This window comes from Ptiloglossa arizonensis, chromosome 4, assembly GCF_051014685.1.
Source record: "Ptiloglossa arizonensis isolate GNS036 chromosome 4, iyPtiAriz1_principal, whole genome shotgun sequence".
Lineage (NCBI taxonomy): Eukaryota > Metazoa > Arthropoda > Insecta > Hymenoptera > Colletidae > Ptiloglossa > Ptiloglossa arizonensis.
Genome location: NC_135051.1, coordinates 8,224,306 through 8,245,006, shown reverse-complemented (window position 1 = coordinate 8,245,006; position 20,701 = coordinate 8,224,306). Strand labels below are relative to the sequence as shown.

The 20,701-nt window shown below is 30.5% G+C and overlaps 5 protein-coding genes across 9 annotated transcripts; 2 read left to right on the top strand and 3 right to left on the bottom strand.

The window, feature by feature from the left end:
* Nucleotides 1-252: 252 nt before the first annotated feature.
* LOC143146105 (uncharacterized) lies at nt 253-1,919 on the bottom strand. The gene is made up of 4 exons (XM_076310116.1): nt 1,595-1,919; nt 1,151-1,526; nt 946-1,088; nt 253-837 (listed from the first exon to the last, which is right to left on the bottom strand). The coding sequence occupies exons 1-4, from the start codon at nt 1,917-1,919 to the stop codon at nt 335-337; spliced, it is 1,347 nt and encodes a 448-aa protein (XP_076166231.1). The 3' UTR covers nt 253-334.
* Nucleotides 1,920-2,657: 738 nt separating this feature from the next.
* On the top strand, nt 2,658-9,093 carry LOC143146371 (TGF-beta-activated kinase 1 and MAP3K7-binding protein 1). 4 transcript variants are annotated; one of them, XR_012991922.1, is made up of 8 exons: nt 2,658-2,875; nt 2,960-3,197; nt 3,268-3,400; nt 3,467-3,707; nt 3,779-4,035; nt 4,112-4,566; nt 5,327-5,487; nt 5,737-7,120. XR_012991922.1 is itself a non-coding variant. In XM_076310599.1 (7 exons), the coding sequence occupies exons 1-7, from the start codon at nt 2,785-2,787 to the stop codon at nt 5,379-5,381; spliced, it is 1,470 nt and encodes a 489-aa protein (XP_076166714.1). In that variant the 5' UTR covers nt 2,658-2,784; the 3' UTR covers nt 5,382-5,602. The 4 variants fall into 4 exon arrangements, 2 of the variants coding, with proteins under 2 accessions (XP_076166714.1, XP_076166715.1); XR_012991923.1 differs by having other exon boundaries at nt 5,695-7,120; XM_076310599.1 differs by lacking the exon at nt 5,737-7,120 and having other exon boundaries at nt 5,327-5,602.
* Nucleotides 7,196-13,270, bottom strand: LOC143146372 (succinyl-CoA:acetate/propanoyl-CoA:succinate CoA transferase). The gene is made up of 6 exons (XM_076310601.1): nt 12,842-13,270; nt 9,773-9,925; nt 8,741-8,980; nt 8,246-8,650; nt 7,902-8,168; nt 7,196-7,831 (listed from the first exon to the last, which is right to left on the bottom strand). The coding sequence occupies exons 1-6, from the start codon at nt 13,038-13,040 to the stop codon at nt 7,647-7,649; spliced, it is 1,449 nt and encodes a 482-aa protein (XP_076166716.1). The 5' UTR covers nt 13,041-13,270; the 3' UTR covers nt 7,196-7,646.
* A 61-nt stretch (nt 13,271-13,331) lies between these two features.
* Vha55 (V-type proton ATPase subunit Vha55) lies at nt 13,332-17,224 on the top strand. The gene is made up of 5 exons (XM_076310598.1): nt 13,332-13,403; nt 14,224-14,368; nt 14,848-15,314; nt 15,392-16,057; nt 16,129-17,224. Exons 1-5 carry the CDS (start codon nt 13,347-13,349, stop codon nt 16,393-16,395), a joined length of 1,602 nt encoding a protein of 533 aa, XP_076166713.1. The 5' UTR covers nt 13,332-13,346; the 3' UTR covers nt 16,396-17,224.
* A 121-nt stretch (nt 17,225-17,345) lies between these two features.
* On the bottom strand, nt 17,346-20,681 carry Rlip (Ral interacting protein). Of its 2 annotated transcripts, none has more exons than XM_076309076.1 (9): nt 20,517-20,681; nt 20,175-20,313; nt 19,353-19,603; nt 19,021-19,282; nt 18,769-18,949; nt 18,384-18,698; nt 17,954-18,305; nt 17,624-17,871; nt 17,346-17,563 (listed from the first exon to the last, which is right to left on the bottom strand). In XM_076309076.1, the coding sequence occupies exons 1-9, from the start codon at nt 20,599-20,601 to the stop codon at nt 17,453-17,455; spliced, it is 1,944 nt and encodes a 647-aa protein (XP_076165191.1). In that variant the 5' UTR covers nt 20,602-20,681; the 3' UTR covers nt 17,346-17,452. The 2 variants fall into 2 exon arrangements, with proteins under 2 accessions (XP_076165191.1, XP_076165192.1); XM_076309077.1 differs by having other exon boundaries at nt 20,390-20,525.
* Between the last annotated feature and the right edge of the window lie 20 nt (nt 20,682-20,701).

The window sequence follows — 20,701 nt, the reverse complement described above, 5'->3', positions numbered from 1 at the left end:
GTAAATATATCGATTAAATACATTATTGGTTATAAGAATTAATTTAAATAATATACGATAATCATTACTTCTAACATGTGTTGTAATTGTTTATTATTTGTATTTTTATATTTTTCTTGTATAAAATTGTGTTTGATAATCATTTTATTAATTACTTAGTATTATCTGATAAACCATTATTATTATTATTATTATTATTACTGTTTACACGTGTGTAGTAGTTTTACATTACACAAGACATGGATGTTTTACAGTGAATTATTATAAAAAAAATGGTTTGTGATGAAATGTGATAGCATAAGATAAAAGTGTCCAATATTTGATTATTATTATTTTAATCAAAGTCAATTAAATCAAACTCTATAAGATCTCGTGATATACTTCTGTACCATGGATCGTACAGATCCCATAAATCAGGATTTAAATCTTCTTTGCCTTTGGGTGGTAAATGTGGTCCACATTCTGGACAAGGAGGATAACGTCGAAGATCTAAAAATCTTTCAAGTACGTCTGGATCAAAGCTTCTTTGTTCATAACTTGTTTGTTGTGTTGTTTCAGGAGTTGACACTGATGTGTCAATCTCACCATCAAAAGGTACATCTTCTATCTCTCTGAGCATTTCTTCATCAAAAGGAGCATCGAGCTGTAAATCATCTGGCACATACTCTGCAGCTGCTATTCTTTCAAATTCTTCTTCTAATCTTCTGGATACATCTTTATCCTTTAGATTCATTAAACTTTCTTGCATAATTTCATGAGCACTTGGAATATCTTGACGATCCCTTTGATATTTTGATTGGACAAAATCCTCGATAGCATGGGTTCTATATAAATATCATTAATAGATATAGTGATTATCAAAATTTTATTTAATACAATACTTGAAACTTTACTTGTATCTAGATTGAATTGGTGATAAGTGGTCACTTGTTTGAAGAAAATCAGGAGGAGTTTCATCTTCAATGTTAACAGCATTTCCACCAACATTTGCCACAGCAATAACAAAATCTCGTCTAGCTTGTTGCAATTCCAGTAATTTATTGTTTACTGCTCTACTTTCTACAGCATCCTGCTTGTTAAGAGTTTCACTGTCAAAAGTGAAAAGAATTTGTATTACCATTATAGGTAAAACAAAAGGTTATAAATTCACCTGATCACTTGAATAGAGCGATTTGCTACTTGTGATGTCATTTTTATTTCAACATCAGTAGATGGTGGGATGCTGACAATTGTAGTACGATCATTAGTTAATGTTCCAGGAGGTATTATAACATTACTAATTGGTCCATCACCAATTGGTTCAGCCTGAACTACATCAGCATTTAATACTTTGACTAATTCATTGGTTTTTTTAGGTAAACTTTTTGGAGTTGCTTTTTTTTTGACATGACTGGGTCCAGCTTGTATATCATCTCTAATTACTGGCAATGGTTTTGGAGTAGGTGCAGCCGTAGTACGTGATTTTCCTCTAGGTGCCGTTAATCTTTCTCTACCCACTCTAATTAAAAATAAATTTGGGGATGGTACTGGAAATCTTATATCATGAAAATATTTCCTTAAATTAGATTCAACTACTGTCGCAACCTGGAATCACCTCCTATTGGAGCAGGTGTTCTTTTAGGTACTCGACCAGCAGTCAGTGTTGCTTCCTTCTTGCGTTCGTATTCTTGTTTAAATTTTTCTGCTGCTTTTACTCTAGCCAACATCGTTTTAGTCATTCCTGGCTTCTTAAAGTCGACCTTTTTTGGCTCAGGTACTACTACTCTTTTACGCCGTCCGAATGGGTCTGGTTCACGTCTCTTTTCTTCATCTTGCTTTTTCTTCTGTTCTTGTAGCAAGACTGAGGTCTTTGCTTGACGGAGTTGTTGTGTTTTTGTAAGCCCAACACCGGTGACACCTCCCCGTACATTCCGGCGCATTTTCTCTTTTATAGAGTAAATGTAATGTAAGAACATTAAAAGATGAATATTTAAGGAAAGGAAACTTTATTTTCTGAAGATATCAGAGAAATATAAAAATAATAATTTCTTATATTTGCAAAATATCAATATATAAAAAAATAATTTATAAAAAGATTAATTTATAAAAACTAATAAATAGGATCAAGATTGAAATAAATACCTGTTCAATAATTTATAATTTTTTGTTAATTTAATGTTATTTTAAGTAATATTACATATGCAATTTGTTAGATTTTCATGTTGTAAATATTTTCTGAGATTAATTATCCATGACTATGTCGTTACAGTTGTTATATATTCAATTTTCGATCATTTTAATTTTTATTAATTACAAAAATTTATACTGTTAATAAACCTAAATGTTATGTCATTTGGCAGGTAGGATAAAAGATGTATGTGACAAAAACTGCTTTTGTTTTTAATAACATACATCCTTTGTCGAAAAAAAATGAAGGTTTGGTAAAGTAAAACACAAAAATGTTTCGTGAAATATATTATAGAATTTTATTTAAATATTACAAGAAAATGCGTATTATTTATTGAACAATTATGTTATATTGTCATTTAATATTTTGTTGTATACATTGTGTAAACATATTCATAAATTTATATGACCTAAATAATTAAGATATAAAGTATCGTAGTTAGTAGCGTTTATTTGAAATATACTTAATCGATTGTTACAAATTTTCAATACGTATCTTTAATCGACATAAATCGATATTTAATCGATATATTAGAAACGTAAGTTTATATATCCTCAGAGCAATATAGTATGTTTAATAATTGAAATTTTTATCGAAGTTAATTTATATCTTTAATAATGCCCAATAGGGCAGAACACCCTAATTTAATGCCTTTTCAAGATACTCAATACAGTTGGACGGACGATTTGCCAGTCTGCAAACAATCTGGTACGTAACAGTTAATTGTCATAGACCGTATAACCTATAAATGAATATGTGAATATTATATATGTTTCTTAAATATTCATCTAGGAGTAGGATTTTCTACAAATCAAATTTATCGAGAGGATGGATATAGGCAAAAGGAGCATCCATTTGAAGATCGCAGTTTTCATTGTCGTTATAATGATTCAACATTCCTTTATGGAGTGTTTGATGGTCATGAAGGAACAAAAGCAACAAATTTCGCTATGCAACGAATGGCTGCAGAGATTTTACTTGGACAGTTAAATGGTAAATCAACGGATGAAGAAATCAAAGAAGTTCTCAGGTAATAATGTATAACTAAACAATAAAAACACAAAATGATTGTATTTTGGTGAAATAAATTATTATTCCAGACAAGCATTTATAGCTGTAGAACGAGGATATCTGGATTCTATTGGTGATCTTTTGGCTGAACGAACTAGCTTACAGTTTGATATACCTGATGGATTGAACTCATATGAAACATACCAAAAATTTCCTCATTTGGTTAGATTTATTAAATGAACTTATTAATGAAAGTAGTAAATATTTACATAAAACTTTTCTTTTCAGGTTGATAAATTAAATTCATTAAATTGTGAGCTATCAGCAGGTACAAGTGCAGTTGTGGCTCTTGTGTTTGGTGGGAAATTGTATGTTGCAAATGTTGGTGATAGTAGAGCTTTATTGTGTAAAACCGATAATAACCAAGTGTTAAGGGTTATACAGTTAAGTGTCGATCATGATTTACGGAATGAAGATGAATTATTGCGATTATCGCACTTAGGATTAGATATCGATTCCATAAAACAAGGTATTTGAATAATACTTCAATTAATTTTGGTTTTATTGTACTGAACAATTTAGCAACAATTTATATTGAAGGATCTCATCTTGGAAATCAGGAAAATACCCGTTGTCTTGGAAATTACCTTGTTAAAGGAGGATATAGAGAATTTGAGGAATTAGCATCTGCCACAGCAGAGCCTATTATTGCTGAACCAGAAATTCATGGTGGAATAGAGCTTGATGATTCTTGCAGGTTTTTATTACTTATGTCTCGTGGTCTTTATAAATCATTAGAAGAAGCAACTGGTACTGATCAAGTTAATAAAGAACTAGCTCTTATAGCAGTTGAACAGGTAAGAAGTAATTTATTGATGATTATGCAGTAATTATGCAATGATTATATTTTTATTCTTATGAAATAAATTTCAGTTTCGTGTACAGTCTACTTTGACAGGAGTTGCTCAAGCAGTTGTAGACAAAGTTGTAAGAATTCATCATGATGTTAACATGAGTAACTCTCAGAGTACAATGACTACCGGTAAACGAGATGATATAACACTTCTTGTGCGAAATTTTGATTTTCCACTTCCCTGTGCATTGACAAGTTTAACAACTAATCAATCGGTTAGATTTAATCCAATTGTAGAAATTGTCCCAATAAAAACAATGCCAGAAAATGAGGATTACTCAAGTACAGGAGTTACGGATGAAAATTTTGATACATCAACAAGTGAAACCTCCACAACATCAGATATGTATCCCCCTGGTACAAGACCAACAATTAGAAATGCAAAAATTAAACCTTATGTTAATTTCTCAGAATATTATGAAAATGTGGAGAAAAGACGACGAGAAGGAACGTTACCTGAAGGAATAAATTTTTAGTAAGATGAACTTTAATATTAAGCATGCAATATATTTATAAACTAAAACATATGTTTGTATGAATGCAATATTTATTTTGTATAGTGCCTTTTAGATAACAATCAGCAATAGTTATTGAAACTGTATATAAAAAATGTTATATATTAAAGTATAATTATTTCATTGATAATAATTATAAATCAATCATAAAAAGAAAAGTGACATCAACATTTTAAATTCACATAAGAATTTTGTTGCACATAAACTAAAAACATTTAGATGAATTACAGTTGTTGACTTACGCATATACAAAAGGATCAAACCTGTTAGATTTTATACAATTTACAACTTACATGTGTATACATAAATTATAAATATTTAGTTGGATTACATTTAAGTCTTTCATATGCAGCTTTTTCAAGACATTCTCTATGATCCGGATGAGCAATTTGAATCAATGCATTTGCTCGCTGGCGTAATGTTTTACCAAAAAGTTGTGCTATTCCATGTTCTGTAACAATATAATGTGCATGTGCTCTTGTTACTACGACTCCACCACCTAGAAAACAAATGATTATGATTGCATTTAAAAATTATACTTTTCAAAAAACTCGCATCAATTTAAAAAAGCAATTTCTTGTAAAAGAATAATGTGAATTTGATTCAAAGAATTTGATTTCATACCAAGTTTAAGTACAGGTTGAATTTTACTCTCGCCTTTGCTTGTGACTGAGGGAAACGCAATTATAGCTTTCCCATGACCATCTTGACCCATTGCAGCACCACGAATGAAGTCAAGTTGTCCTCCAAAACCAGAGTACATTTTACATCCTAAACTGTCTGAACATACTTGACCAGTAATGTCCATTTCTATGCAAGAATTAATGGCTGTCATTTTTGGTTGTTGCGATATTACTCGAGGGTCGTTCACATAATTGATCGTAAGCATTTCTATATAAGTAAATAAACGTTGAAGTATGAAAATAAGGTTGATGTTAAGAAAACATTTGTAAAAATTTACACATACCTACAAATGGATTATTGTGCAAAAAGTCATATACTCTTTTGGTACCAATTGCTAAAGATGTGACCATACGTCCTCTATGTTTAACTTTCATTTTATTTGAAATATTTCCACGTTCTGCTAGATCTACCATTGTATCACCCATGATCTCTGTATGTACACCCAGATCTTTGTGGTTTCCGAGGGCGCAGAGAACAGCGTCGGGAATATTGCCTATTCCAAGTTGCAAAGTTGCTCCATCATTTATTAACCTTTGCGCTATTGCCTTGCCAATTTCCAGTTCGAGTTCATTTGGTGGAGTACTGGCTACACATGGCAAAGGACAATCGTATTTCACAGCCCAATCAATGTGGCTAGAATGGATTACTGTATCTCCAAATGATCTTGGCATGTGTTCATTAACTTGAGCTGCGTCGAAGTATAAAAACAATGTTTAGTCTAATTGACTGATAACTGTCGTTTATAATTAACGATTATCTATTAACCAATGATAACTTTTGCCGAACTCAGCGCAGCACGGGTACAGTCTACGCTTACACCTAGAGAACAAAAGCCACGTGCGTCCGGCACGCTGACATGAATTAACGCGACATCTGGAACGATTCTTTTTTCATAAAAAAGCTTTGGTACTTCATGAAGAAATATTGGAATATAATCTGCTCTGCCTTCGTTAACAGCATCTCTGAGATTAGCTCCAATGTAAAAACTTACGGACCTGAAGTGTTCTAAAAGACAATCGTCACTTTATGATCACGGAGCACATTGAGAATCATATTTTTTCCGTAATTGAAAATGTTCACAGTGAGAAGTATATTATGCTCGTAATTGAGATTATGCTCAATGAGATTTATATTGTGGCCGTAATTGAGAATAACAGAATATCGTACTCTGAAATTCAGGACTTGCAAACGGTGCATCTCCTTCGAGACCCATATGAAGTAATCGTACTCCGCGGAGATTATTGCAGACACCGTGTTCGGTCATAGCACGTAACAATTCCATAGGCGTAGCTGCGCCTCCTTGTATGAAAACTAAGTGCTCTGGAAGCAAGAATTTAAGAAGCCAATCTAATACCAAATTCTTTTTTAAATTGGATTTAAATATTCTACACAAAATCATTATAGATACCTGAATTTATGATTTTAATAGCATCCTCTACACAAACCCATCGTGGACAACGCTTTAAGGGTTGTAAAGGTTCTCGTATGTACTTTAAACCACACATATGAAGCGATTTCTTCGGTACAAATTTAGTGAACGCTGATTCTACATTTCGACGAAAATTGACACCGAACATTTTGTCAGAAGGCATATGACGCGTCGAAAATTTTTTAATGATTAAGTCCCGCAAAAATTTGTTGATACGATGGAATATAAAAGTCAACTACATCAAAATTTAGATGACACATAATCTAAAGGATTTCGTGAAATGTCAAATTACATCAGAGCACATTAGATGCGTTACCATCTCCACGATTAGTATTTGAATATCGCATTTGTCGGTTTTCGATTTTTCAATCTTTTCGATACGAAATTATTAAAACATACGATACGCTTTCACATATCTTATACTACATGTAACGGGGGGGGGGGGGGATGGTCGTAACAATGTAATATATGTATTTACATTTCATTTTAAATTTATTGTTTCAAATGCGATTTGCCTCCAATTATTACAATAATTGTATTATACAGAGGAACGTTTTGAAATTTCATATAAAAAGTATTTATCTTCATTATTTTAATTTTAAAGTATATACTGTTTTTGTTCGTGTTTTTAACGTTAAATACCTATTTAAATTAAACGCTTTTTCAAGTTTGTTTAGGGATGTGTAATTCCCTAACTGTTTACAATGAAACACCTTATATTTACTCAGAATGTGATTCCCTGTATCTGATGTTAAGATCTGTTTTCAGTGCTTTTGATCATTATGATTCTACATATTCATTTTCTTGGCAAGAAGGCGTAAATAAAATAAAAATCAAGAGATAGTTTGTGATGGAGATCTTAAGCACGTATGTGTAAAACTATCGCGAAATGCTATTAGAATTTGTCGGTTACTTTTATTAAAACGCTTATGGCGCTGGCATGACGTTCAAACGTTTAAATGCTGCTTTTTCCAAAGCCTCTCTGTGATCGGGATGGGCAACTTGAATTAGTTCGTACGCTCGTTGCTGAAGACTTTTACCGAATAAACTAGCAATTCCATGTTCCGTAACGACATATCGAGCAACTGCTCTACTCGTAACAACACCGGCACCTTAAAATAAAATATAAAATTACTCTAACGAGTGCAAGAACTCGATCGTTTAAAAATAATTGTTACATACCTGATTTAAGAACAGGCTGAATTTTGCTCTCACCCTTGGAAGTAATAGATTGTAAGGCAATAATGGGCTTTCCACAACGATCATCGCTAATCGCTGCACCTGTGATGAAATCTAATTGCCCTCCAAATCCAGAATACATTCTAGTTCCGATACTGTCAGAGCAAATTTGTCCAGTAATATCAACCTCGATACACGAATTGATAGCTGTCATGTTCGGTTGCTTAGCTATTACTTTTGGATCATTTACATAGTCCACCACCAGCATTTCTGTAATATCCGTTAGTTTAACATTTTATTTCGATAAAAAATTTAATTAATAATCGCCATAAAAAAAATAGACTTACCTATGAAAGGATTGTCGTGCATAAAATTGTACAATTTTTGAGAGCCAACACAAAACGAACCGACGATTCGACCTTTATGCATTGTTTTTCGATTATTCGTGACGCATCCTTTATTTACAAGATCAACCACGCCGTCGCTGAACATTTCACTATGAATTCCAAGATCTTTGTGATTACCCAAAGCTGACAACACTGCATCTGGTATGCTACCAATACCCAGTTGTAACGTAGCTCCGTTTACTACTAAATTTTCCGCAATATTTTTACCGATTTGCTGTTCTTCCTTCGATGGTGCTTTTACAGGATGAGCTGGAAGTGGTGCGTCATGCTGCACAGCGTAGTCCAAATGGCTAACGTGAATAATAGCATCACCAAATGTCCTTGGCATGTGTTTGTTTACTAATGCTATAAAAGATGATAACAAAGAATTTATTTAAAATTAATTTTTATGTAAAGGCACTGTAATGACAGAATTAGAAAGATTTGAAAATTTACCTACGATATATTTGCAATGGCTCACGGCAGACCTCACACAATCCACACTAGTACCAAGTGAACAATATCCATGTTCATCAGGAGGAGAAACATGGATAAGAGCAATGTCAGGCTTAACGTATCCTTCCTTAAATAATCGTGGAATTTCGTGTAAGAAAATCGGAACGCAGTCGGCGGTTCCTGCTTGAACAGCTGCTCTTACATTGCCTCCAATGAATAAGCTGATGGACCTGAAATGTTCTGTATACGAAGTGTCATAATATATAAAAGTATTGATGTATAGTTAGATATTGCTATTATATTCATTGTCATTGTTACATACAAAAGAAAAAAAAGGATTTACATCTAAGTTACATATAAATACTTTTCTTCAGCTTCTGAAAATATCAACACAAATAAATTAAGAATGGGACAATGTTGAAAAGTGAATAGCAAAAATTTTCGAGATTTGCATCGTATAAAATATCATAATATATATCTCATCTTGTTGTGCAAAAATAGACTTAAGACAATCACATTGACAATTTGCATAATAGTAATTGACTAAACTTTTCTTTTTAAAATCATTAATGGACAAATTATATGTTTACTTTTGTTAAGTTTCATTAATTTTCATGTACCATTTAAACACTATAGGAGAAATCTGATTTTTTACTCTATGTCACTTATAAAATTAAATATAGATCTTGTGATCTAATTAATGATATTGTTTCTTCTACCAATGAGTATTGAGAAATTAGATTTCTTTTTTTTGGCTTTGTGCAATCTTTCAAGACCACCAGATATTGGAGTATTATAGTAGGATGATTCGATAATAATAATAAGTTTATGTATATAAATTTCTATCACTATTGTTATAAGCTTATTTCAATACAAAATTGGGTTTTGATCCATTAATAATTGAAATATGTATATTACATTATTTACTTACTGTGAATACTAAATTTGGTTGATTTAAAATTGCATCAGTAACAAATCAACTAATCAAGCTTATCACAATTATTTCAAAAGAAAACACAGATTATGACATACTTGCGTTTTCTGGTGTTGCGAATGGGGCAGCACCCTCAAGATGCATATGATATAATCGTACATTTCTTATATTGCACCGAACACCATATTCAGTCATTGCTCTTAAAGATTCAACAGGTGTTGCTGCTGCTCCCTGAACAAACACCACCTGATCTGTAATAAAGTAATTTATATTATTACACATACATTTAAAAGTCAATATTTTTACATAAGCAGAATGAAATATAATTTTGTCCACCTTGATTATTTTCATTGATACTGAAGTAATTTTTTCATAATTTGTAATTTATTGTAATCATTATAGTCATAATTTGTTTTTTACATTTTGAAATAAACGCGAGATGAAACAAAGAGTCGCGAAAAATACCGAACAATGATAGTTGTTCGATGACCTTCAGCGATCACAATCTTGTGCCGTGACCATACATATCGATTCCTTATTTTTTATCTTACTTCGAATGGCAAACAAAAATTATTTTATTACACCCACGACCATTTCGGTATGAGCTAAAAGAAATAATATAGCACCATATAGAGAACTGAGAATAATTTTTAACCTATTTCAGAAAAAAATTTACAGAAAAATGTAACAAAAATAACTTTATAGGTTTTGTTGAATCAAATTAGGTAAAGTAAAAAGAAAGAAAATTAAATCGCTTCATTAATAATAAAACTAAATTATATCCTTCACTCTGAATAATCGCATTTTTAATTATTGCTTTTGACCATTATTGTTTTACGTTTTAACGCAAATATTTGAGAAAGCAAGACAATTCTGAAGTGATCAATTTCGGTTATATTTTTACCGAAAAGAATATGTCGCTGAAATTAAAAAATTCAAATTTTTTGTCGACATTACAGACGGTAAGCATTGAAACTAGAATGATGTGAAGCAGGACAATAAAACCGTCTAATACATCGTGTAATGTGCTATTTATACAACGGAACAGATAACGATAGCTTTACCGAAGGAAAATATTTCATTGCAAACCTAATTATCTGCAAAACAAAAGATATAGAACATTACATAAAGATCATTCATTTAATATTTGACAATAGGATATAGGAATATGCTATATCCAAATATTGGTACAAAAATTATTTAGTGTATGTAGTCATTTTTATTACAATTTTTTGGAGAGATATTCGATATTAAAATAAGTCTCTGTTTATATGCAATTGCAGGTATTTACACCTTGACCTCAAAATACTCCTCCTTGGCCGAAGAGCACGAAATCGCATTCGCTTGGTCTATTTAACAAATGAAACGTTCAAATTAAGAATAATGCTTTGTTTTTAGCTTGATATATCAAACTTTTATAACGTAGAAGCTCTTATACAAATTATTTCCATCATATCGTATAATATATGATAATATTAAGATGGCTACTATTACAAAAAAAAAAAATTAATATCATATAAAAATTTTAAACAAAGTACTATTCTATATTTAGGTCTTGGTAGTAAATATAAACAGAAACGTCTCAATATAAAGTTTCCGAACGTGTAATAAAATTTTCATGCACGTTTAAGAAATAAGTTTCGGTTTAAATTTGCATAGAGATTTGTTTACGTATTTCCTGGCCGAACGGAATCTTTTAAACCCATATTCGATATATATAATTAAGAAAAATGCCTTTTTGAAATAATGTTCTTGTTTAAACCATATTATACCTTAACACCATGAAAGTTTCAAATTATTTTACTTAATTATAAAAAAATGTATTCATCGATGGTTAAAAATTGTTTACAATATAGCACAGTAAATATTAATTATACGGCTGCCGATACATAAACACCGATACGTATGAAATAATGATTGCTTGTTTAGTTAAATGTCGTGAAAGACAATACGTCCTTGATGCCGTCTGTGAGTCACTATTACAATTCTTAGAATTATTTCGTCCCGTATCTAAGATACGATTTTATAATTCTAAAAAAGAAGTTAAAAAATGAGAACAGTACAAGTGGAAAAATAGTCGAGTTACTTTAAAAAACATTTAGTCGCCGTCATTTGTCTTTTGTTTTTAATAAAATAATGTTTTTAATACGAGTAATAAAATTTTATTTAAAAAATCGAGTTTATTTAATAATATATGGTGTGAGCAATAGGTTACTATGCCAGAATTAATCATAAGTAGGAGTTTAGATCAATGGTTAAACCATACACATTTTTTTATTGCGAAATATTTCCGCACGAAAATATTTTATACTAAAAACTATTCGTGAAAATAACTACAAAGGTAAACAGTGTATATGATTCATAGTACTCAGATGTAATGCTTCATTGCATTAATCGAAAATAAATATAATTGTATGAAGTATTTTAGTATTTTTGTAATAGTATTTCAGATTCTAATTTGTTCCTGTCTTATTACGTCAGACTTTTATTAAGTCAATCGTCGGTAATCTGTATTCATTGAGTATGCTCTACATAAAATGTTACGTAATAAAAATTATCAATTCGATTACATTGTATAATTCGATTGTACATAACAATTGTGAAATGTATAAAGTTCAAAATCAGAATTGGACTATGTATGTAAAAAATTAATAAATGTGTTGTTGCAAGAATTAATGTTACATTAATAAACAGCAATGATATACCGAAGATGTGTGTCCGTTCGATTAGAAAAATTAAAAGGCGCGAAAATCAGTAATAGTTAATAAAAGTTCAATATAATCAAAAACCTATTTTTAAAATGGTTCTCTCCTGTATCTTACAAATGAAATGATCTCATTCGTGTAAATTTAATAGAAATCAGAATTTAAACAAATTCAAAATCACTTTAATATCCTCTCAAAAAATGCTTAAAATTATCAATTCAAAAAGTAAGTCTTCATTTCTAACATATTTACAAAGTATTGTTATGTCAACACATACAAATCATTGACATTTGAATTTATTTCCTGTTTTAAGGTTAACTTTCTATAAAAGAAAATTTCTGCACAGTTACAATCTTGTATAAGAAATTGAATGAATCAATGCTTGTTTTATCGATTAAATCGCAAAATTGTAGTTGAAGTGTCATTAACGTGACAATTGCATTGTGAAAAGTCGTTAATTACCTGAATCTAGTTCTGCATGTTCAATGGCCTCATCGGCCGTTTTAACCCAAGTAGGTTCCTTCCCTGGTATTGGCGTTGATGGCTCGTTCCGATACGCAAAATAAGTTTTTTTTGATGCTTCAAAACAGTAAGCACGAGATTGAACTGTTATTGTTTTAAGAGTTTTTGATAGGTTGACTATTCGTTTTAGAGCTGCCATGGTCTAGATATGGCCTTCTGTCTGTCAGTGGTACACGAGGATACAGTGTCAAGTGGAACGATGATAAAAATATTTGTAATCAAGCTGCGTAAGATATACACGATACACGTTTAAAGAAATAAGAAGAACTGCGAAATATTTAACGCTACTTTTAATAAATTATATTTCTCAAACGTACATGTATGCTCGAACCATCCACCACCGTACCTCGTTGAACACTCGCGCCTCTTCGGCGCGAAATTATCGGAATTAGCTCTGTATCTAAAAGCAGTACCACTACAGGAACTGCACTGTATTGTAACTCAAATGTACCACCAGAGGGCTACAAACAGCAACCAATTCTGGCAAGTTCCTTACGTTGTCGTAAGTTAAAATATTCTACACTTAAGGATTGATTCATTTTTTCTTTTTTTTTTCTTTCAAAACAGTTTCAATTCCTACAATCAAAATACGAAGTCGAGATAAGAAGTAGAAAAATATAAATTTGATACGTCTTCTTATTTTCTATAATTTACTGTAAAAGAGTGTTGTAGTATTCAAAAGAGTACGATAGCATTACTTTGGATAATTTTTTATTATCAAATAATCCTGTAATCTTTATATTTGTACTACTACGTTATTAATTCGAAATACGAGAAAAAATATTACTCAATTCTTTTATTGGAATACAATTACTGAATATTGCTATTGAATAATCTTATTTAAAGTGGAATATTACACTTGAATAAACTCCAATGGTAACAAGAACTGAACATATGATTTAATAAGGCATCTTACATGATAAAATATAAAATTTCTGTGTATATAATTTTCAATATTATTATCGGCATATTTTTATTGCAATAACTTATTTTATAAAAATTACTTTGTTTATAATAAACACGTAACGAATCATTTAGTCTAAACCACGTGATCGCACGTGCTTTTGCTTTTATCTTTGTCAGATACTTATGGTTCACTTTATCTACATGATTGCCAAAGTAAAATTTATTTAATTGGAATATTATAAAACATAACAGTCACATAACTATTAAGAAATTTCAATTTTTATCTACTCTAAAAGTTCTGATTAGTTCTGATCAATTATTTTGATGTATGGTAGACTTTATTTTCAATTTAAATCTACATTCAAGTTACCCCCCACTCTTAACATTTGAGTCTGTCTTCTTTTATCGGAGCTCAGTGGCAGTACCTTCTGCTGTTTGGCCGACGTAACAGACCAAGCAAAGTATTCAGCAAAATGTACGCTAAAACTATCGGAGAACATCAAGCTGCTAAGGAACATGCTTTGGCTGTTTCAAGAGATTTTATTTCACATCCTCGTCTTAGTAAGTGATATTTATTTAATTAAAACCTATAAACATAAAACTAGTGAAATATAAGTACTCAGCGTAAACTGGGCGTAGCAGTTGATCGATTTGCAACAAGTCAGCTGATCCCAAAAGTGTTTGCTCTTTAATTGCTATAATAAATTATAAAATATATTCTTAATATGAAAAAATACATGAAATAATGTTCTTTAAAGATTAATGGCTTAGTTAAAAGTCTGGAAACATTCTTTATAGAAGTATTATATTATCCATGTATCATGTGACTGCACACGAAGTATTGACATAATAAGATTTGACAAATTGTTTTGTCGCATTTAAATTAAATTCAATGTAAACATTTATTTGAACGATATCACTAATCATACTCTATAAATACATTGCACACTAATTTTGTGTTAACAATTATATAAAATAAAAAAAAATTACATATCTATGGATAACAGCTGATATTAAAAATTTGTGTTTTTTCTTTTTAGCATATAAAACCGTGTCAGGTGTAAATGGACCATTAGTTATATTAGATGAAGTCAAATTTCCAAAGTTTGCAGAAATTGTCCAATTAAAGTTAGCTGATGGTTCTATGAGATCAGGTCAAGTGTTAGAAGTATCTGGTTCTAAAGCTGTAGTTCAAGTATTTGAGGGTACTTCTGGCATTGATGCAAAAAATACTCTATGTGAATTCACTGGTGATATTCTTCGGACACCTGTGTCTGAAGACATGTTGGGGCGTGTCTTTAATGGATCTGGAAAACCAATTGACAAAGGCCCGCCAATTTTGGCAGAAGATTTCCTTGATATTGATGGTCAACCTATTAATCCATGGTCACGTATCTATCCAGCAGAAATGATCCAAACTGGTATTTCAGCTATTGATGTTATGAATTCTATTGCTCGTGGCCAAAAAATCCCCATTTTCTCAGCTGCTGGTTTACCACATAATGAGGTACTTGAATTAATATATGTTTATTTTTTAATCACTACATGTAATTATTTTATCTTATATTTTATGGTCTTATATAGATTGCTGCACAAATTTGTCGTCAAGCTGGTCTTGTGAAATTACCTGGGAAATCAGTTTTAGATTCTCATGAAGACAACTTTGCCATTGTGTTCGCAGCTATGGGTGTAAACATGGAAACTGCTCGTTTCTTCAAACAAGATTTCGAGGAAAATGGTTCTATGGAAAATGTGTGCCTCTTCTTGAATTTGGCTAATGATCCTACTATTGAAAGAATCATTACCCCACGTCTTGCTTTAACTGCAGCTGAATTTCTAGCTTACCAATGTGAAAAACACGTTTTAGTAATACTTACTGACATGTCCTCTTATGCTGAGGCACTTCGTGAAGTATCAGCAGCTCGTGAAGAAGTACCAGGACGACGTGGTTTCCCTGGTTACATGTACACTGATTTAGCAACCATATATGAGCGAGCAGGTCGAGTAGAGGGTCGTAATGGTTCTATTACTCAAATTCCAATTCTAACTATGCCAAATGATGATATCACTCACCCTATTCCTGATTTAACTGGATATATTACTGAGGGACAAATTTATGTTGATCGTCAACTTCATAATAGACAAATTTATCCACCTGTTAATGTACTTCCATCTCTGTCTCGTCTTATGAAATCTGCTATTGGTGAAAGTAGGACACGAAAAGATCACTCCGATGTATCTAATCAACTGGTAAGTCTGGCATTTTTTAATAATTGTTAAAAAAAAAATAAAATGTAAATTTAATAATAATTTTGTTTTAGTATGCCTGTTATGCTATTGGAAAAGATGTGCAAGCTATGAAAGCAGTTGTTGGTGAAGAAGCCTTAACACCAGATGATTTATTATACTTAGAATTTCTTTCCAAATTCGAAAAGAATTTTATTTCTCAGGGAAGTTATGAAAATCGTACCGTTTTTGAGTCATTGGATATTGGCTGGCAACTATTACGTATTTTCCCTAAGGAAATGCTTAAACGAATTCCTGCCAATACTCTTGCTGAATTTTATCCTAGAGATTCCCGTCATTAATTTTTCTTATAATTATAATTCAAATTTCATCTTCCCAAAAGCTCCATAAAAAAATTATAATTAAAAAATAATGAATTATAGTGACCTGACCTGTTTCAAGACCAGAATGAAGAAATTAAAAGTATGTATAGAGTTTTGAAAGTATAAGTAATATATCAGTGAAATGATTATAATATTTTCATTAATCAAATTGAAAATAAGAGTAAAGAAAGTTAAATAAAATTATTATCAAACGTTATACAAAATAATTACAACAATTTTGATCAATTAAAAAATTAAACTATAATAACAAATATGTGGTACTAAAAATATTTGTGCAAGACTTGTATTTAAAAGGTCAGATCCACGTTGAGCTGTTTAACGTTAATTTTATAGCGTTAATATAATTTTAATTACAATACAATGACGTTTTCTTGTTTTGTCCGAATGCTTGCTTACAAAAAGTGATTTTGTAAAGTGTAATATATTATTCAGTATTAACATAGAAAAAGAGATGCGATCATATCACTTCATATTTTTTTTTGTCCTACATTCCAATATAACAACGTTATACGCACGACAGAAAAAGTAATGTTTGATATTACTTAATGTTATAAATGTTTAAAAGTTGATAGATAAGTAATGTTTTAAGTCAATATTCTACAAGCACTCTGTTGCTTTGATGTTGTATAGACTAGTATTCTTGTTTGAAATAAATATATAAAATGTAGTTTGAATATGAATTTATACGCATTTGTTTATATTATTAGCACAATTAACAGTCTAAATACAAATGCACGTGCATGGTGTAATCATAAGCTTGAACGTATTAAACAAACTCCTTGTGGTATAAAGTACAAAGAAATTATTTATATATATATATATATATATATATATATATATATATATATATATATATTCTGTTTCTTTATTGTTATGATTAAATAGAATGAATCGAAAAAACATATAGTTGTGGTAACATCTTATAAACTATATATATTTATTCTATGCAAAACATCATGTTACATATTTCCAGAATCTGTATATTATTCTTTTGGTAAATTTAAAATTCTGTTTCTTAATCAATAGTCGTCTTAGTTGTTAATTGTTGAACTGCTAATTGAACACGGAGTTCGATGCAAGCATCTTTTTCTTCTATGATACTATAGATTAAAGTGGTCATTTTTTTCTGTAAAAAAAAAATGATTATAACAAATAAATCAAATTATTATAAATACTTTATGTGTACCTCAAGCAACTGATTTTCTTTGTCTAATTGAATCATAGCTGTCATTTCAGCTTCATTTGGTGAATGTATTCTTTCCAGTGGTTTTTTTTTCTCTGGACCGTGTTCTAATAATATTTCTGCCAGTCGTTTAATTTCATTTCTTTCTTGATTTATTCGCGACTTTAATAATGTCTGCATGTTTAATAATTCTTCAAAGATCAAACTTTCCTTCAGTTTATCTATAACATTTTCAGATTCGGTTTCTACCGCTGAAATTAAAGTAATGCAATTTGTTGTAATTGTAGTAAAAGTCAGTAATCATTAATTATTGAAAATGATTAAATTTTATACCACATTCACTTGTTCTAAATGTTGCATTTTCTGGCTCACTAGATTGTGATGTAAGTGTGGGTGGCTCTGCAGAATCAACGATATCCTTATCATGCATTTGAATATTTCTTTCATTTTGAATAATATTTGTACTTATTAGTTCTTTATCTTCCGAATCATGCACTTTGTTATTCCTCTTTAAAGTTGAGGTACAAGCCGATTGAGTCTCAGGTTTGATGTGCCCTGTATCTTCTTCTTCAGCTTTTAGCTTCTGTACATTTGTATCAATTGCATTTTCATCATTTGATTTTACATCTTCGTCTAAACTTTTTTGGGTAGCACCTTCCAACTTTTGAACAGTTTTATATTTTCTCTGAAAAATTCAAATTGGAATTTATATACGAAACATTTTTCACATGTATTTATAAACTTAGCAATAATGAAATCTGACCTTTAATTGCGTTATCATACGTTGTACTTCCCACAATTGTTCCTCACGTGTTTTAGTAACAAATCCTGCATTCATTTGCATATGTATCTGTGAGAGTAATGATTCTTGTTTAGATAATTCAGCAGTTATACTTTCTATAGAATCTGGAAGATTAACACTGCCAGATGAAAGTGGTGGAACATATTTTGTTAATTGTACATTTGGAAAGAGAGCTTTGCAATGGAATAACAAAGCTAATAATAATCTATGACTCATTTGCAGTACAGGACTTAATGTCATTGAGATGGTTTGAGCATTCATTTTTGTTGTTTTTTCCTGGAATACAGTTTCGTATAAAAAAAAATATACATACATATTATGCTCCAAATTTCTTTGTTCAACATACTCGTGCTGTAACATGATCTAAATGTAATATAACCCATGCGAGAAGAACTTTATTACATTCTGGCAATTGTTGAGTTAATTGTATTAATTGTGCTTCCCTCTGTGAGACATCTTTTGTAGATGCTGCTTGTTCAAATCGAGATATCATTTCACTATTCTCTAATACAGGTTCCGGTAGTTCTCTATAATTATTATAATAACAATTTTGATCTTTTTATTGTAAAATTTTCTATTAAAATTGTAGAATACAAACCTAAGAAATAATATTAGTAAGCTTGTAGCTACTGTAGGTTCAAATTCAGATATATTTACAGGATCCCTGTTATTGTATAATTTTTTTAAATATTGAACTTTTGATTTTACTCCTGGAACTTTATACAATGCCTCTATATTCATTCCATGTTCTTCCACAAAATCAATACAATCTCTTATAACTAGGGGTAGTTCAACACCATCATGACAACGGCTTCGTTCTACTGCTAAATGCAGGCTAACACCAAATACTGGTTGTTCCTCTGAATAAATAATTTAAACAATTTTATTTGACTATAATCAAATAGAATCAAACATATTCATATGTCTTACCGCCAATATCTAAACCGTCTTCTCCAATATGTTTTCCTTTTTTACGGTCCTTTAGTTTTTGTTTAGCTTTATCCTTCTCCTTTTCTTTACGCTTTTCCTTATCTACATCTTTTTCATCTTTATCTTTTTTTTTCTTATCCTTTTCCTTCTCTGCATCTTTTTCTTTAACCTCTTTTTCTCTAGACTTTTCTCGTTTTTCTTTTTTTGATGGAAATTTAAAAGTTTTGGTCTTTTTTGACTTTGAAGGACTTCTGTGATTTAAATTATATACTAGTTCAAGTAATAAAGTAGTTATATATAAAACATAAAATCAGATGCACATATTATAGAGTATAAATTTTTCTTAATTTGAAGTCAATCTTTTCTTTGTACATATAATACAATCACTTTCACAATAAAATATATATTTACTACAGAAATAATTATTAAAATAATTAATAAAATTAAATCATAAATATTTGAAATAAGTTTGTTTTCCATTTGAAAATAATGAGATTATTATTTTCAAAATCGACTTTGAATTATTAACTAAGTACACACATATATAACAAAAATCAATACAACTAACTTTAAATCAATATGAAGCTTTATTAGCATCCCAGTGCCAACAATGTGTGAAAATTAAAGTTACCTTATAGTGTAATATTAATTATAGAAGAGTTAGAATACTTATTCAAACTTCTATGACATAAATTATGCGAAACATATAGTAATGCAAAAAATATTTCTTTACAACAAACCAAATACAAATGATTTTTAACAAAAAAATTGAAATAAGAGAGTGAAGGACTGTAATTCATAAGATTGTATAAAAATTATTACTTTGTTTCTTGATCCTCATCGGGAGAACTTTCACCTTCTAAGGTGGCGTATCCTCGATCTTTTCGATCTTTCTTTTCTTTGCGTTTACCACCAAGGAGTTCTTTTTTAGAATGTTTTTCATGTCCACCTTCATCACTAACTAGAAATTAACACATATGTATATAACGATTAACTGATTGGATTATAGAAATATAAATTTTGACGTATAATCATACATGTCATAAATTAAAAGAAAAAATTCCGGTGTCTGATTTGTAACTTGCATGATAGATGCATAACCTCTCTATCAAAAAGGTCATAATTCTAAACAAATTAAGTCATTCAATGAATGACAATACGTACAATCACTTTCGTTACTTTTCTTAGCTGATTCTGATGCATACAATCCTGGAAATTCTTTTTCTACATCTGGACTCTCGAAATCCATACTTTCTCGCTTACGATGCTTAACCGACTTAAAAACTTGGTGTCAAATTATCGATCATTCGGTTCGAGTTCTCATCTCGATTGTCAAAAATTGTCCAGGT

Coding starts and splice junctions, on each gene's coding strand:
- LOC143146105 (XM_076310116.1), bottom strand. CDS start 1,919: ATGCGCCGGAATGTACGGGGAGGTGTCACCGGTGTTGGGCTTACAAAA. Junction 1,527..1,594: donor AACACCTGCTCCAATAGGAG/GTGATTCCAGGT, acceptor TAAGATTTCCAG/TACCATCCCCAAATTTATTT. Junction 1,089..1,150: donor CGCTCTATTCAAGTGATCAG/GTGAATTTATAA, acceptor CACTTTTGACAG/TGAAACTCTTAACAAGCAGG.
- LOC143146371 (XM_076310599.1), top strand. CDS start 2,785: ATGCCCAATAGGGCAGAACACCCTAATTTAATGCCTTTTCAAGATACT. Junction 3,708..3,778: donor TATCGATTCCATAAAACAAG/GTATTTGAATAA, acceptor TTTATATTGAAG/GATCTCATCTTGGAAATCAG. Junction 4,567..5,326: donor CCTGAAGGAATAAATTTTTA/GTAAGATGAACT, acceptor GACCCATTGCAG/CACCACGAATGAAGTCAAGT.
- LOC143146372 (XM_076310601.1), bottom strand. CDS start 13,040: ATGGCAGCTCTAAAACGAATAGTCAACCTATCAAAAACTCTTAAAACA. Junction 9,926..12,841: donor ACATGCAGAACTAGATTCAG/GTAATTAACGAC, acceptor ACTTTATTACAG/ATCAGGTGGTGTTTGTTCAG. Junction 8,169..8,245: donor GCACGACAATCCTTTCATAG/GTAAGTCTATTT, acceptor CGGATATTACAG/AAATGCTGGTGGTGGACTAT.
- Vha55 (XM_076310598.1), top strand. CDS start 13,347: ATGTACCACCAGAGGGCTACAAACAGCAACCAATTCTGGCAAGTTCCT. Junction 13,404..14,223: donor GGCAAGTTCCTTACGTTGTC/GTAAGTTAAAAT, acceptor ATCGGAGCTCAG/TGGCAGTACCTTCTGCTGTT. Junction 14,369..14,847: donor TATTTCACATCCTCGTCTTA/GTAAGTGATATT, acceptor TTTTCTTTTTAG/CATATAAAACCGTGTCAGGT.
- Rlip (XM_076309076.1), bottom strand. CDS start 20,601: ATGGATTTCGAGAGTCCAGATGTAGAAAAAGAATTTCCAGGATTGTAT. Junction 19,283..19,352: donor AGACGGTTTAGATATTGGCG/GTAAGACATATG, acceptor TTATTTATTCAG/AGGAACAACCAGTATTTGGT. Junction 17,564..17,623: donor AAGAAAATCAGTTGCTTGAG/GTACACATAAAG, acceptor TTTTTTTTACAG/AAAAAAATGACCACTTTAAT.